Here is a 17,554-nt window from a genome sequence, read left to right on the forward strand (position 1 = left end):
TTAAGTCTATTATTTCTTTACACAAATCATATACACCAGCTTATTACTTTTAACTAGAGATACCCAGACACTTTAATTTAAATACACTGGATTAGGTAAAACAATAAAGAAAGTTTATTAACTATAAAAGGGAGAGATTCTAAGTGAGTACAAGCAATGAGGCATAAGAGTCAGAAATGGTTACATGAAAAATAAAAGATAAAACGCTTTCTACTGCTTAACTTAACAAACTACATTAGATTTACAGCAAAGTTCCTCACCACATGCTTCCAATAGCCATACTGACCAAACCTCTAAGTAAGATCCCTCCCCCAAAGTTCAACGGCTGCTTCTTTTATCTTCTCAGGTGCAAAGAGTAAAACGGATAGGGAGGGAGAGGAGAAGTGTCATGGGCTGTTTGCCTCTCCTTTTATAAGTGTCAGTCCCCCTCTTGAAAAGCATTTTCAAAGAGTCCGTGTGGAAGGATGTTCCCTGCTGAGTTTTTTCACCAGCGTATGCTCACATGAGGGTTTCCTTTTGTTTCCTCCATTCCCCTTTCTACTTGATGATTCTGTTTACTGCTTAAATGCAAATTAAAGCAAGCCCACATTCCCTTGTTTAGGATAGACCTGTTTGCCAAGTTCTGCCTGGGCAGGGATGTGGGGTTTGGAACATGTGCTAATAACATCAGACAGGGGGAATCTTATAACTTCACATACAGTGTTGCTACATATATTTCACCATGACAATACTGACCAGCAAGTTATGGGTTTTTAAATGATACCTCACAAGGCATAAAGGTATAAAGATTATTACAATAGTGTTTAAGGTGTGAATACAGGGGTGCATTCTGTCACACCCACTTTGGGAAATCTTGAAGGGGCTTGGCTCTTCAGAAAATTCTGAGCACCCAGCCTCTGAAAATCAGTCTCAAGTCAGGCACCCAAAACTGTAGGCACCAAAAATCTTGGTCTGAATGTTTGAAGTCCTGGTACCATCTTACCTCATGATTAAAGGAAAGCAAAATGGAATACTTCAGAGCTGCCAAATTTTCAAAAATGCTCATCTTAAATTTTAAAATGTTCATAACTTTAGAACTACTGAATCCTTTTTTTAAATATCAAGACAAGTTTGAAAATAATTGGTTTAGTAGATTTAAAGATATGAACTTCCTCAAGTCAACAAACCACTCTGGGAGTGGGCAATTACCTAGCTGTTCACATTATATGAGGAGGGTATATATGTCAACTGAGGCAACAGGGAGGCCACAGTAAGAGACAATCTCACACCAAGGCAGACATGTGGCAGGAGAGATTTAGATCCTTTCAGAGAAAACCACCTTGTGGCTGAAAAGAGCTGCTCTTGGAGAGATCCAAGCAAGACTGTGACTATTACAGGGCACAGCTATTAGGAGTGATTAGGGCTTAGTAAGAAGGGGTTTCTCAGTGCTGAGTTCAACCCTACAATCTGCTATCCAAACAGTTATTGCTCAGTAACAAAGTGTGACATCTTCTCCCTTAACAGAGTTGGGTGACAAGGCTCCCTTAACAGAGTTGTGTTAGTGACAAGGCTCTCTCAGTTTTCCTCTCATGTTGATCTGTATAATCTTTCATCACTAGACAAAGTATTCTGTTGTCCTACAGACAAAGAAGCTACCCATTAAGACAAGAGGAACATTGATCATCTGTTGCATCACACATTCTTGAAAAACATTCTCTGCTATGTCCACAGAATGCAAACACGTGAGTGAACAGTAACGCAGGCCTGGCAACACCAGTAAGGTTAACAAAGGACAAATCTCAGGAATTTTCTGAGCAACACTCTCCTGGAGGAAAAAAAGCTTTCTAAAATCCACTTCATTCATTTTAGTCTTGTAAGTCACATATAACCATAATGGTCACATGACACCCGAACAGAGTAAGGCAGGGGCGGCCAACCTGTGGCTCTTCAGAAGTTAATATGCGGCTCCTTGTATAGGCATCGATTCTGAGGCTGGAGCTACAGGCGCCAACTTTCCAACATGCCAGGGGGTTCTCATTGCTCAACCCATGGCTCTGCCACAGGCCCATCCCCCACTCCACCCCTTCCCGCCCCCTCCCCTGAGCCTGCAGTGCCCTCGCTCCTCCTTCACGCCACAAAACAGCTGATCGGGAGGTGCAGGGAGGGAGGGGGAGGCACTGATCAGTGGGGCTGCCAGTGGGTGGGAGGAGCTAGGAGCGGGGTGGGGGAGCTGATGAGGGACTGCTGACGTATTACTGTGGCTCTTTGGCAATGTATACTGTTAAATTCTGGCTCCTTCTCAGGCTCAGGGTGGCCACCCCTGGAGTAAGGCATAAGAGCTGACCAGCAAAAACAAATGGAGGCAGACCTGACGGCTAGTAAATGTGATGAACTCTCACAAGAGGAATACTGCACAACACAGCCATAATCCCCTCTTTGGCTCAGAGCATCACGTAATAGGACACAGTTCTTTAGTCTCCTCCATCTAGGAGGGCAGAAGAATCTATGCCTTAGATTATCCAAAACCGCCTCCCAGCAACATAGTGGTCAGAAAACTTAGCCTCCATCTCTGCAGCAACATAAAATAAATATTACCACCATGACTGCGTAGTGCTTCAAATTAATCAGATATCCCGAACCTACCATACATGAATAATGCCAGGGTACTCTTCACAGCTTCCACAGCCTTCGCTGCACATTTCAAGGTCAAGGCCATACCTACACTACAAACTTTTGTCATCGCAAGTTACACTGGCATAAAGCCACTGCACATAGTATAATTGCTTGTGTGCATACATACTTGACTCCTTGCACTGGTGCTGTGCATACTCACCAGGAGTGCTTGTGTCAATGCAGTGCGGTGCACCATGGGTAGCAACCCACCACCATCCAGGAAAGTTTTGGCAATGCATTGTGGGCCCAAAATGGGGTGACAGAGAGCAAGGGATCAACTTACCAGCATGCAACTGTCTCCATTCCATAGTCAGCTATATCCCATAATTTAATTTTCACACCAGTTTTCAAAATTCCATGAACCCATGCAGCCTTCCTTGCTACCCACCACCTCTGACAGAAGCACGAGGCATGTACAGCTCTGCACTACTGTCATGAGCATTGCAAGCACAGGACACACAATCCTCTGGAATTTGCAGAACCACAAGAATAACCAAATCAGCGGGGGAACATGACGATTCCTTGGAGGACAGACTGCTGTGTGACATAGCGAGACTCAATTAAAGGTTGATGGTGGCACTCATGGAGCAGCTGCAGATGGCGGAGCACTGCTTCTGGGCCCAAGAAATGAGCACAGACTGTTGGGGTTGCACTGTAATGCAGGCTTGGGATCATGAGCAGAACTTTTGGATGTGCAAGGCCACATTCCTGGATCCGTGCACCAAGCTCTCCCCAGCCCTCCAGCACAGAGACAGCAGAATTTCAGAGCTGCCCTGACAGTAGAGAAGCAAGTGGTGATTGAACTGTGGAAACTTGCAACATCAGATTGCTACCAGTCAGTGGGAAATCATTCTGGAATTGGAAAATCCACTGCAGAGACCGGCATCATGCAAGTGTGCGGTGTCATTAATTGCCTCCTGCTATGCAGGACTGGGACTCTCAGCAACATGCAGGACATAGTGGATGGACTTGCAGCAATGGGGTCTCTGAGCTATGGTGGAGCAATAGATTCCAAGCATATCCCTATTTTGGCATCAGAACACCTTGCCACAGAGTACATCAACAGAAAGGGCTACTTTTTTATGGTTGTGCAACCACTGGTGGATCACCAGGGATGCTTCACCGATATCAGTGTGGGCTGGTCAGGGAAGATGCACGACGCTAGCATCTTTAAAAACACAGGGCTGTTCATAAAGCTGCAAGCAGGGACTTTCTTTCCCAATCAGCAGATTGCCACTGGCAACGTTGAAATGCCAATAGTGATCCTTGGTGACCAAGTTTACCCCTTGCTCCCCCAGCTCACCATCAAGGAATGCTTTAACTACCACCTCACCAGATGCAGAATGACAGCTGAATGTGCTTTTGGTCGCTTGAAGGGACTCTGGCACTGTTAACTCACAAGATTTGACCTCAGTGACAAAAATATCCCAACGGGTATAGATTATGATTATTATTATTATTTATGATTATTACACTGTGTTTGTCACTGATCCTGAGTTGTGTCACACTGCACAGTAACCAGTAGGGAGGTGCTTTCAGAACTGCTAGGCATTCTGCAGCATATGTTGTGAACTAATAAAGATGAATTATTTTCCAAATAATATAACTTTATTGAGTAACAAAATCAGTGCAAAGAAAAATCTGTGCAATTTAAAAGCAAATACATTAAAAACTTAATAAATTAATAGAACAGAAGTTAACAATGGGAAAGAACATTCATATCCGTTTTAGCTACACATACAGCTACCATGTCTTTCACAGGTCAGCCTATGTGAAGCTGTGGTTGTCCTTAATGTCCTCCTGCATGGAGAGGTAGAGAGAGGGCTGGGGGCCCTGATGCCATGTGGAATGTTGAGTGGTGGGGCAGAGAGATGCAGCAGTGGAGTTCTCCATGGACTGCAAAGGGAGGTGAGCCTGGGATTGTTGAACCTGTAGGTTCCACAAGAGTCTGCAGCAGCTGTGTTTCCTGGTGGAGAAGGCCCATTATGTCCTGGTGCATCTTCCTCTCCTTTTCCTGATGGGACACTTGGGCCTTTCTCTGCTCCACTCTTTCCTTCTCCAGGCTCTCTGCAGTGTTCATCCTCCAGGCCCTGTGCTCATGGTCTGAAGCAGCACTGACTTGCAGGATCTCATTGAACATGTCATCCTGTGTCCCCATCTTTCTCCTCCTTATTTGGTTCATGTATTCTATGGGTGTGGAGGGGAACCTCTCCAGGCCGCAACAGCAGCAGCTGCAGATAAAACACAAAGAGGTACAATTGTCAGTATAGTCAAAACAGGAAGTGAAAGTTAATATTCAGAACTCCCTGGCTCCCCTAAAGTTTTAAGCAAGACCTGCTTATTGATACTTCTGCTTCGGAGCACTTGTCTGCAGTGCCACTCACAGCACCAGCCATGGTGACTATGGCCCTCCAGGCGTGAGGGAAATGAGAAGGGAATTGCTTGGTTGCATGAAACTATGAGTATAGGGCAATGACACTGAATACTGGCACCATTTTGCACAGGTGGTGGTGATTTAAGCTGATACCTCACGCCTGAGGGTAACAAACACACAGAGAGCACAGCTGCTGCTGGCATCCCAAAGCCACCTGGGCTCTTATGCTGCTAGTCTGTGTACTGCAATTGTGCCTGCTGAAGTTATCACTGACTGGCCTGGGAAAGTGTCCTACCGCGGAGAAAGAAGTAAGGCTGCCGTCCCTAGAAACCTTCGGGAGAAGATTGCAGAGTACATCCATGAAAGTTTCATCGAGACATCCTTGGGATGGGATATTCTTACATATCCAAACAAACTGTTCCATAAGGCTCTCCTTGCCTAGGGGAATGAAAAGCAGACAACACTGCCTCTCTTTGTTGTACCGCTACCTCTTTTGGTATGAGTACATTAATGCGAAGTCGATAGATGTGTCCTGTTAAGTTGGGGACCCCCATCACTGTAATGGGAAATAAATGTACACACTTACCAGAGGATCATTCTCCTGCATTGGGCTGGCCTGTGCTCGTCTTCTGGGACTGACTAGACTGCAGTGGAGTCTCAAACAGGTCCTGGCTCATGGCACAGCTGGACTCCCAGGTCACAACCCCCATCCTCCTCTTCTCCTCCTCGTCCTCATCCTCAGGGGCCTGTGGCGTGGACTCCTTGGAAGTATCCACGGTGGTGTGCAGGATGGCAGTGATGTCTCTGCCAAGTATGGCATGCAGCTCCTTGTAAAAGCATCAGGTCTGCGGCTTGCCATTGGATCAACTCTTGGTCCCCCTGGCCTTGTGATATGCCTGCCACAATTCCTTTGCTTTCACACTGTACTGCTGCTGATCCCTGTCATACCCCTTGCAATCTGCTCCTAGATGTTGATGTTTCTATGGCTGGTCTGTAGCTGTGTCTGTACAGCCTCTTCTCCCCACAGACCCCCGCGATCCAATACCTCCTCTCTACTCCAAGTCAGAGCCTGAATGGAGTGTGTAGCCATCATGGTCAGCTGCACACAAGAAGGGTGAGCTGTTAGGTGTGTTTGCCAAGCTGAGCAATCAGGATAAGGTGTTTCAAAAATCCGCAGGGCTTTAAAGGGGCAGGAGGCCTTCTGGTCTCTGTGACCGCTGGACAGTGGAGCTCACAATTATGCCTAAAGCAGTCAGTGTCTGGCATTGTGGGAAAGCTGCTGGAAAATGTTAGGGTTGACACGGGTAACACAGTGTTTACATTTGTGCTGCACCAACGTCAATACGTCAGCCATGGCTCAATGCTGCTTGGGGAGGTGGTGTTGCTTTGGCAGGTCGCACTTAAAAAGCTGCAACAGCACAGCTGCACTGCTGTAGCGCATCAGAGAAGATGCCACCTACGCCAACAGGAGGGCTTCTCTCATTGGTGTAGGTGCTCCACCTCCTTGTGAGGCGGTAGCTATGTTGACGAGAGAAGCTCTCCTGTTGACATAGCGCTGTCTGCAACCAGGGGTTAGGTCAGCACAGCTGCATACTCAGCGTGTGGTTTTTTTAATTTCCTAGTGTCTCCCTCCCCCTTCCTTTCAGTTTAGCTGATCTCCTCACAAAGCTACCCTCTTCCCCACAGATATCATGGCACTATTTGCCATGCTTCACACTGTGTGCACTGCTTGTATCTAATATCCCTTTCCACCCATCCCTTGTCTTGTCTCGTCTATTTAGATTGGAAGCTCTTTGAGGCAGAATCTGTCTCTTCTTACACTGTTTATACAGTGTGTAGCACAAATGGGGCTCAGATTTCAGTTATGGCCTCGAGACACAACCAAATAATAAACAACAACAAATGCAATGTGAAGTTAAACGTTCAAACGTCTGGAAGTGTGCGCCGGATGCTACAATTGTAGCTTTACCTTGTGTTCAAATGCATTAAAATACCATCTTTATTTACATTACCGTGTACTATTTTTCATGTCTCCAGATGGATTAAGGATGGAGAGAAGTCAAATAATTCATTTCTTACAGAACATCAAAGCAGTTCTAGTAACAGGTAATTTAGCTGTAAGGGACTAGGTAAGAGACACAAGGAATTGCCTTCCTGCAGAAGAAAAGACGAGAAACCTCCCAATTTATAACAGAACCCAAAAGGATTTGTAAAATATGGAGACCTGTTTTAGTAACAGAGTATAACACACCAGTGCACAGGTTTTGATAAGATCCCTGAAACTCTCCTTTGACTCTGGAGTTAAATTTAAGACTATGGGGAATGGCTGGCTACTCTCCAGACATGATTTACACTCCTTTTCTTTCCTAGATGGTACAACTTGCTACTTGGTATTCCCAAAACGATGCTCTCTCTGCGCTAGTCCAGTCCTGGAGCCTTGTATACCTCTGTCAATCCACCTCCATTATAAACTGCTACTCCTGTTTGGAGCCCCACACAACTCCACCAAAGTACCTCAAAAATCCTGCCTTCAGCACCTGCCTAACATCCTGAGCAGAGATTCTGGATGAATCTGGATTTCCTCCTGAAATGCATCAAAACATTCCGCAGCAAACAAAAGGTTTTTTTGAAAGAAAGGCTAAAAGCACAATCAGTACCTGAGTGGGCCTCACCGGGGGAGGACAAGACTCCAGCTGTTTGTTGACCTCCTTCATCTCTTGTCGGGGACGCTGCTGCACAATGTACTCATAGGTGGTCAATTTGTTCCACACTGGGAGGAAACAAATAGACATTTCAGCATGTGGAACTCTGTCTGCTTTCTCATTAGGAGCTTTAGAATTACCAGGCTGCTTAGTTAAGTGTGGATGCACACACAGCAAAGTCTACTTTCCCTCTGAATGGCAGCAGGAGCTGGTAAAAATACTACAATCATTGTGAAAACTGTACTTCATTTGCACAAAGAAAGACTTTTTAAATCCTCCTGACCCAGCCAAATCTAAACCAACTTTCACTGTGACACTGAAAGGCGGCAACTCTCAGACAGGGAATATTCCTTGCTATACTTCAGCTGTTGCTAGAGCTGGCCATAAACAGGTCACAAGAATAATTTTTTTAATATCTGGGAAATTGTATTTCCCCTGACCCTTAACGTCATGTCCCAAAATGCTACATAGTTTTTGAAGTCTCTCTAGGTATTAATGTAAAACAATAAGGATACTAAATAAAAATCTCTTTCAAACTTATGGATCACAAATGTTTTTAAAACAAAACTCAACTTGGCTCAACATTCCTCTAAAAAAAGCAGAGTAAAATTGATTCAGCAGGTGAGAATCTTCCTTCATACAAAGGAAAGCCCATCTTTTGTACCAACAATCTGCCAAGAATGACCTTGAGCAGATCACTGCAGACTATGTGACTCTAGGAAGAAGGATAAAAGAGTTTGGGGCACAAGTGGTTGTCTTGTCCATCCTCCCTGTTGAAGAAAAAAGGCCCAGGCAGGGACCATTGAACTGTGGAAGTAAATGCATGGCTACGCAGGTGGTGTTAGTGAGAGGGCTTTGGCTTCTTTGACAATGAGCTGATGTCCAGGAAAGAGGATTTCTATGCTGGAATGGGCTCCATCTATCAAATACTGGGAAGAGCATCTTTGGAAATCATCTGGCTAACCTAATAAGAAGAGCTTTAAACTAGGTCCTATGGGGGATGCTGACAAAAATCCGGGCAACAGTATTGAGGGGAAGGGGCTAATTTCTAGAGAAGAGACTTGAAATCACAATTGCATTAAAAAGGCAAGAAGAAATGCAACACGGCAGTCTTCAAAATATCTTCGATGTCTGTATACAAATGCAAGGAGTATGAGGAACAAGCAGGATGAACTGGAAATCATGGTATATGAAGAAAATTATGACCTAAGTGGCATTACAGAGACTTGGTGGGACAACTCCCATGATTGGAATACCAGCATTGAGGGATATAGCTTGTTCTGAAAAGACAGATACGGGGGTAAAAGGAGGAGGTGTTGCATTGTATGTCAAGAATGTATACACTTCCCAGAGGAAGTGAGCAACGGACCTGCTGGAAGTCTCTGGGTGAGGGAAAAAAGGGAAAAGAATAGTAGTAATGTTATGGTGGGGATCTAGTATAGACCACCAAATCAGAAAGAGGAAGTGGATGAGTCATTCTACAGCAGGTAACAATATTTTAGCTAACATACTTGAGCTAGTTTTAATGGGGGATTTTAACTTCCCTGATATCTGTTGGAAGACTATTACAGCAAAACATGATATGTCCGGCAAATTCTTAGCATGTGTAGGGGACAACTTCCTGATTCAGCAAACTGAGGAAACAACTACTGGGGGTCATCCATTTTTAATCTGGTTTTGACCAAAAAGGAGGAATTAGTTGCGAATGTGAAGGTGGTCGGGAACTTGGGAGGAAGTGACCATGATCTGAAAGAATTCAAGATCCTATGGAAAGCAGGACATGAGAACAGCAAAACAAGGACACTGGAACTTCAGAAAGGCAGATTTCAACCAACTCAGAAATAGCAGGCAAGGTTCCATGGAAAAACCAGTTAGGAAGAAAAGGAGTCAAAGGATGCTGGCAGTTCTGAAAAGATGTAATACTAGAGGCTCAACATCAAGCTATTCTGATGCAGAGGAAAGATAAGACGAGCCACAGGAGGCCAATGCTACCTAAAAACCAAAAAGGATACATACAGGGAATGGAAGGAGGGGCATGTCACCAAGGAAGTATACATGGGAATAGTGAGTGTGCAGGGACAAAACCAGGAAAGCCAAGGCAAAGAATGAGTTACAGCTGGCAAGGAATGTTAGCGACAACAAGAAGGAGTTCTTCAAATATGTTAGACAAAAAAGAAAGATTAAAGACAGTGTGGATCTGCTGCTCACTGGAGAAGATCTGCTGGTAATGGAAAATGCTAGGAAAGCAGAGCTGCTCAATGCCTACTTTGCTTCAGTCTTCTCACAAAAAACAACATGTGATTGGATGACTAGTAAAGTTACCACAGACAATACAGGGAAAGGGATGCCAATTGGGATAAGCAAAGACTATATCACAGATCTTCTGACCAATTTGAACGAATTCAGGTCAGTGGGGCCTGATGCTATTCACCCACAGAAGGCAGGACAAGAGGTAATGAGTTCAAACTACAGCACAGCAAATTTAGATTAAATCTCAGGAAAAAAATCCTAACTGGAAGAACAGTAGGACAATGGCACAGACTTCCTAGGTTGTGGAAGCTCCTTCACTGGAGGTTTTCAAAAGGCAGCTGGAGCCATCTGTCTTGGATGGTTTAGAGATAACAAATCCTGCATCTTGGCAGGGGGTTAGACTAGATGACGCTTGTGGTCCCTTCTAACCCCATGAATCTCTGATTCCATGAGCCTAATCCCAATAAATCAGCACCATCTTGTGGAAACTGTGTATCAATACAGTAACCACATAGCTTGCATTAGATCTGCACTTAACTAAATAGATTCTAGCCATAGGGAACTTTTTCTGATACAGCCACATCATTTATTTTGTTTTTAGAGTTTTCTATATTACTAAAATGGCCCTTTCATTTTCCAGCTGTTATCATTATTCCAGTACTGGTACACTCAACTTCCCTTCCACTCTGCTACCACTGACAACTGCAGCTTGCAAGATAGATCTTTCTGCTTATGACTGGTGAAAACCAGCTAGGAGTTGTCAGCTTCATTGTTGCTGGAGACTGATCAAAGGGTACTCGGAGAGGTTCTCAATGCCATCTATACTTTTAAATGGGAATGTGCCTCCTGGATGAGGCAGAAGGTGGGAGAGACTGTAAGTAGCCCCTCCACTGTGCGTCCATCTACATCCTCCTCAAAATCTCACTTTGGGCAAATGCAGTGCAATTTTCACAATGATTATCAGGGGACCGCAATCAAGAAGTTGATATTCCTAATGGAAAAGGAGTTATAAGTTCTTTTTATTTAAATAAAAGGCCTGTGTTATTATATTAACCAAAAGACTCCAATGTGTTAACAGTTTAGTTAGACAGTTTATTGTCTCCTTTCAGCCTTAAATTCAAGAAGCCGTCACTTGAATTAAGGACTTAGCGGCTACTGCCCAGTCTTAAACCTTTTTCATAGGGTGGTTCTGGAGAAGGTTATTGAAATGGTTGCAGAAGGGTAACTCTGAATTCAAGCCTGGGTAGAGCAATGAGAGAGCATCAGTATCCTTGGTCAGTGATGTCCTTGTGATAGACAAGTCAGGTGTCCATGCTGATTTTATTAGATCTATCAACAGCCTCTAATACCATTAACCGCAAGTGCTGCTCACCCACCTGGGGGGAACCTGGCAGAGGTGGCACTTTATTCATTAGTGGCTTCATTCCCTCCTTTTGGAGAGGTACAATGGGCAGCTACCCATCCACTCCAAGAAAGATGGACCAGTGATGATTCCTAGAGAGAATTTAGGCACAGCTGAGGCTTAGCATACCTCAGCCAAAGGCTCTGAGGTGTAAAGAGTTGTTCTACAACTGAAGAACTCCAAAACTAATTTGAGTCTTAGAGACATCATGAAATATTAGTTTACAGACCTGCAGGCCGGATGGACCAATAGGTACTGTGTTGTGCTGTCTCATCACAAACCAAGCATTTGCAGGGCCTTTTCTCCCTGCTAGATTCTGAACTGTACCAAAAGAATCTTACTTAAGTTAGAGAACATTTCAGGAAAAATGAGCAAGAGACAAGGATTTCTTCTATTCATCCTACAGAAGGCAGAGCAAAAGCACAAGCTCAGGAGAGAGGCAGGAATGCCAAGGTGTGGGCCAAAACCTCTGTGCTTTCATTGGTGCTCTTGCACAATTTATGTGTGTGATACGGGTGAAAGGCCAATGAGTGTATAGCATAAAGTGAAGAGAGAATCAAGTGGACAGTGCAGTGCAACCGGACTTCAATACCTACTAAGATAGATGTGAAAGATCAGCAGGTGGCCTAACAGGATCACAGTTAACAGGCCCAGAAGAATGAGAATCCCAGCTAAGACCAAAATGGCAGGAGCTTGGGTCTCGATGGGAGCTGCAGGTAGAAACACAAACCAGATGTCCGTGTCGTTCTTTAATACTGAAAAAGAGAAACACAACAGTGGAATGAAAGCAAAGCAATAGCACACATCAGGAAGGGAGAGTGAGCAAGTTACAGTGGTGGGGACAGATGTGGGGCAGAGAAGTGGTGAGGCCAGAAAGTAAGGAGCTAAGAGGTGGAGGGAGAAGGTGACTGGGCCAGAGAACTAAGAGGGGGAGCAGAAGGTAAAGGAATGAAAACAAAGGAACTGGGGGGGAAACAGATTGTCCAGACATTAAACACCTCTCACTAATAAAACCTCATAGCTGGAAATATTGTAATTTTGATAAAAAGCTAGCTATAGGCCTGATCTGCTGTCCTGAAGCCCCAGAGTGCCTCTGGATCTTGCAGGCTGTCTAAGAACCCCCTTGGAGAGCAAAGTCATTGGGCTCAGGAGGGAATTATTGGGGTCACGGAGATGGTTGCAGTCACATAATAGTTTGAGGCAGGGTAGAGAGCTGGAGGCTACTCTTGCACGTAAGGGCCCAAAGGAGTCCAAGCCCAGTGAACAGCTGAAGCCCAGGCATTTCGGCTGATGCATGGATCAGAAGCAGCTCTCACTCAGAGTGCGGCCAGATACCTTCAAAGTGCTGGTTGGTGCGCAGCATCATGGGGTTAACGAAGAACTCCACAAGGACATAGAACGCAATGAGCAATAGGAGGACGAGGCCCAGGATGGCAGACACCACGCTGTTCAAAAAGAGCCTGCCAAGGAAGCATAACAGACCTCAGCATCTTCAGAGCAAAATGCAAAACCTACTCCTTCAATAATACCACATACATACAAATAAACCACCCATCCTCTACTGACTGGAAGGAAAAGACAAAGGCACAGTAAAACAGCTTTGTATACATGCCATAATTTTAATTTCAGAGTGGTAGCCGTGTTAGTCTGTATCAGCAAAAACAACAAGGAGTCCTTTTGTCACCTTTAGAGACTAACAAATTTATTTGGGCATAAGCTTTTGTGGGCTAGAACCCACTTCAGCAGCCCACAAAAGGTTATGCCCAAATAAATTTGTTAGTCTCTAAGGTGACACAAGGACTCCTCGTTATTTTTGTATAATTTTAGTGGTGCTCAGATACTTCAGTGATGGCTACTAGATCAGACCCTACCAATTTCACGGCCATGAAAAACGTGCCATGGACTGTGAAATCATCCCTTCCCCATGAAATCTGATCTCCCCCTTGCTGCTGGGAGTGCCCCAGCCAGGGGGGTCCTAGCTGCATGGTAGCTCTTGCGGGGAGATCAGATCCACCTCCAAGTGCCTCCTCCTGCTGCAAGCAACTCCAGTGCTGGGCAGCAGCCCCAGGGGTTCCTGCAGCTGGAGGCGGCTTGTGGAGATGGGTCCGATCTCCCCCGGCTGCTGGGAGTGCCCCAGCTGGGGGACTCCTAGCTGCAAGTCCCCGCCAGGCTGGGGAGGGACAGGATTTGTCTTTCCCCTGCAGGGCTGTTAGGGAATTGGGAGGGGGGGAGATCAGACCTACCTCCAGGTACCTTTTGGGTTGGGACCCCCATGGTTACAACACCCTGAAATTTCAGATCAAAACATCTGAAAACATGAAATTGACCAATTTTAAAGCCCTCTCACCATGAAATTGATCAAAATGGACCGTGAGTTTGGTAGGGCCCTATAGATAACCATCTAGACCAGTGTCCAATATGTTGTCCTGGAGTCTCAAAACTGTGGCCCTTTAGAGTAGGTGTGGTAAGAAAAACAGTGTGTATTTGATGACGAGTGGAAAATGAACTCCCTGCACAAGAACTCGTGTGGCTGAGAGGAGACAGTAGGGGACAACGCTTGCCCCTACTCTCCTTGTGGTCCCAGGAGCAGCTCTGAGCATCTGCTCTCCTTTCCCTGGGCACCTACTACTCCCTAGCTACTGCTTCACAAGCGAGGAAGGAGAATAGCTCTGGCTGTTCCATTTCCTGCACGTAGCACAGGATGGCCACCCTCCTCCACACAACCACCCAGGGCAACCCAGGAGTGAAGGAAAGAAGCCGAGCAACAATCTCCAGTTATGGCTCCCTGATTCTATGCTTTGCCCCTAGCACAGGAATCCCAGTGCTCTGGCTGAAAAATGTGGATACCACTTCCCTTATTGCTGGAAGGAGTAACACTCCTTTTCCTTTCCCCTCCCCAGCACACACTTACACTGGCTGCTCCTGTAGTCCCTGGCCTTCACTGACCTCACAGTAGACAAACAACACATGTTTTTTCTGCTTTCCCTGCTGCTGCCCCTTCCAGAGCATCACACATTGAAACTGGTGCCTGGAGACAAGAGTGAGAAGGCAGAATGCTTTAAACGCCTGATCAAGCTAGGTGTATCTGCCCAAGCTGACTGTGATTGTCTAACCACTCTTTTAGGGATACCTGTACAACTTCCAATAAGTATTTCTGAACATTGCTTCAGAAGCAATTATGAAAATATTTATTATTTAGCTTTTGGTCTGAAAGATGCGTCACATGAAACACCCCCAGGGTAAAGCACCCTAGACGTACATTTAAAATTACAGGAGCGCAAAAGATACAAACCACAAATCAGACAAAACAGCAATTCTTTTCCCCCCATCCCTATCACACATCATCTGATCACCACCCTTGTGACTCTACCACTTGAGAGGGAGATTTTTAAAGACACAAAGAGCAGACAGGTACCCACCTCCTACTGAAAGTCGATTAGAGTTGGGCGCTTAATGCCCCTCTGTGCTTTGGAAAAGTCTCCCACTAAATCTCCACTGCACTTTCCCACCAGACACGTGCCAACTGCCTCAGTCCTGGAACAACGTTCATTCAATCAGATGGGCTTTGCAGCACACCTGGCTATTTTGGACCTTGGGGAAAGGGTAAGACCATGCCAGCAGCTCCTTCCCTCTAACAAAGAGGTGATCACGCTCAAGGACCTCTGCTGATCCCAGCTGTGGCACTATTGCATCGGGATCAGTTATTTACAAAAGGTTTAAGCATGGAGCAGAGGTCTTGGCAGATGTACTAATGAAGCCCTTTTACCACCCTCTAGCCCAAGACTAGGGCATCAGCAGCAATTCTCAGCCTGAACATCACAACCCACTCCAGTTGTCTGGGTGTCACAAGCCTGATCCCATTTTTAATTTCTCTGGTTTCTGCATGAAACGAATTTATTTGGCTCCTTGCCAGCAGTAATCTATAAACCGCTGCACCAATTCTTGCGGTCCTCCAATATGCAATGAAAATCATAGATTCATAGATTGTAGGGCTGGAAGGGACCTCGAGAGGTCATCGAGTCCAGTCCCCTGCCCTCATGGCAGGACCAAATACTGTTTAGACCATCCCTGATAGACATTTATCTAACCTACTCTTAAATATCTCCAGAGATGGAGATTCCACAACCTCCCTAGACAGTTTATTCCAGTGTTTAACCACCCTGACAGTTAGAAACTTTTTCCTAATGTCCAACCTAAACCTCCCTTGCTGCAGTTTAAGCTTCTTGTTCTATCCTTAGAGGCTAAGATGAACACGTTTTCTCCCTCCTCCTTATGACACCCTTTTAGATATCTGAAAACTGCTATCATGTCCCCTCTCAGTCTTCTCTTTTCCAAACTAAACAAACCCAATTCTTTCAGCCTTCCTTCATAGGTCATGTTCTCTAGACCTTTAATCATTCTTGTTGCTCTTCTCTGGACCCTCTCCAATTTCTCCACATCTTTCTTGAAATGCGGTGCCCAGAACTGGACACAATATTCCGGTTGAGGCCTGACCAGCGCAGAGTAGAGAAGAAGAATGACTTCTCGTGTCTTGCTCACAACACACCTGTTAATGCATCCCAGAATCAAGTTTGCTTTTTTTGCAACAGCATCACACTGTTGACTCATATTTAGCTTGTGGTCCACTATAACCCCTAGATCCCTTTCTGCTGTACTCCTTCATAGACAGTCTCTTCCCATTCTGTATGTGTGAAATTGATTGTTCCTTCCTAAGTGGAGCACTTTGCATTTGTCTTTATTAAACTTCATCCTGTTTACCTCAGACCATTTCTCCAATTTGTCCAGATCATTTTGAATTATGACCCTGGCCTCCAAAGCAGCTGCAATCCCTCCCAGTTTGGTATCATTTGCAAACTTAATAGGTGTACTTTCTATGCCAATATCTAAATTGCTGACGAAGATACTGATATCAGTTCAAAGGAACCTGCCATCGCAGCACAGGGTGGTTTTGAGGAGCTGAATATAAATTGGGCCAAGATATGAGAAAGGCTGAGAAGTCCTGTACTAGCGTTTCCTGGATGGCTTTGCCCTGGAGTCGGAGGGCCAGACCCTTACCAGTAGTTCCTCTCCCCCACGCAGTTATTAAGCCATTTGCAATGATGATCAAAGCCACATACACACTTGTTGCAGGTTCCACAGTGTTTCGACTTGGAGCTTCTGCCAAAGAAAGGATCATGTTAATGCAGATAAAACCAGAACAACAACAGTAACTCATCTTCGTCTGGCTAGAGACCTTTCTTGTGAAACAAATGTTCAGAGAAGGGCTGGGCCTCAATGAAAAAACTAACTAGGATCAGAAACACTTGAACCCCCTTTATTCACTTTTCTCTTACTGAATAAATGAGCTTTTCACACAATGCACCTGTTCGAGCCTCTTAGAGTCCACTGGACATGCCCTATTCCCCTTCGCAATTCCTATTACTTGCAGCCTGCTCTGTCTGCTGGCCCGTCAGCTTTTTCACTTACTTTGCCCTACGCTGCCCCTTGGGGCTCACTGCAGCTCCTTCTTTCAGTTGGACCGTTCTGGCCTCTATCCTTTGTCACCAGCCAACGTATACAGCACGGCATTAGTATTGCTCTTGGCGTGAGCAAATAAAATAAAGCAAAGCAAACACCCCTCTTTGATTCATTCTCCATCCTGATACGCCAATCTTTGCCTTCACCATCTGCCATCACCCGAAGTTCTCCGCACAAACATAGCGACAGATACAATGAACTAATCAAGCAAAAACTTCTGGAGCCTTGATAAACTACAGCCTTGATAAACTATGCCCACTGGTCACAATATTTACAAAAGAAAAGCCTACCATATTTTTCTCCTTCAAATCCCTCCATAAAATTCAGTTTTACCACAATTCCTACCTAGTGTTGCCAGTAGATAGCACATATGCAAGTAACAAGCTACACTGTGCACACTGCTAATCTACATGAAAATGTGCTCCTACTGTTGCTACCACATCCTTCCTCTCCCCCATCCCTACCTGCTTGTTTGTTTTCTCCACCTCTTGCATCATCATGAATCAAGACTGCAAGCTGTTTAAGGCAGGTAACTCTTTATTGTGTGTTGGTAAGGAATCTAGCACAATGGGGCCCTGAACCCCGGGGGACCTCTAGGCACACTATAGTAATGATAAGAATCATAACCTCCAAGACACAGCCATCTTTACAAATATG

At 45.2% G+C, this 17,554-nt stretch overlaps 1 protein-coding gene across 6 annotated transcripts in view; it reads right to left on the minus strand.

Moving 5' to 3' along the window:
• ZDHHC1 (zinc finger DHHC-type containing 1) overlaps positions 1-17,554 on the minus strand; it is a 58,184-nt gene that overhangs the window by 14,105 nt on the left and 26,525 nt on the right. For 3 of the 6 annotated variants that reach the window (XM_044987556.1, XM_044987554.1, XM_044987555.1), the window contains exons 4-8: positions 16,436-16,537; positions 14,292-14,408; positions 12,716-12,840; positions 11,977-12,135; positions 7,684-7,796 (exon numbers count right to left, since the gene is read on the minus strand). In XM_044987556.1, the coding sequence (XP_044843491.1) occupies positions 7,684-7,796; positions 11,977-12,135; positions 12,716-12,840; positions 14,292-14,408; positions 16,436-16,537 (616 nt within the window). The remainder of the gene's footprint in view (positions 1-7,683; positions 7,797-11,976; positions 12,136-12,715; positions 12,841-14,291; positions 14,409-16,435; positions 16,538-17,554) is intronic. The other 3 variants (XM_044987559.1, XM_044987557.1, XM_044987560.1) reach the window with 3 other exon arrangements.

The sequence above is a fragment of the Mauremys mutica genome, chromosome 14, assembly GCF_020497125.1.
Source record: "Mauremys mutica isolate MM-2020 ecotype Southern chromosome 14, ASM2049712v1, whole genome shotgun sequence".
NCBI lineage: Eukaryota > Metazoa > Chordata > Testudines > Geoemydidae > Mauremys > Mauremys mutica.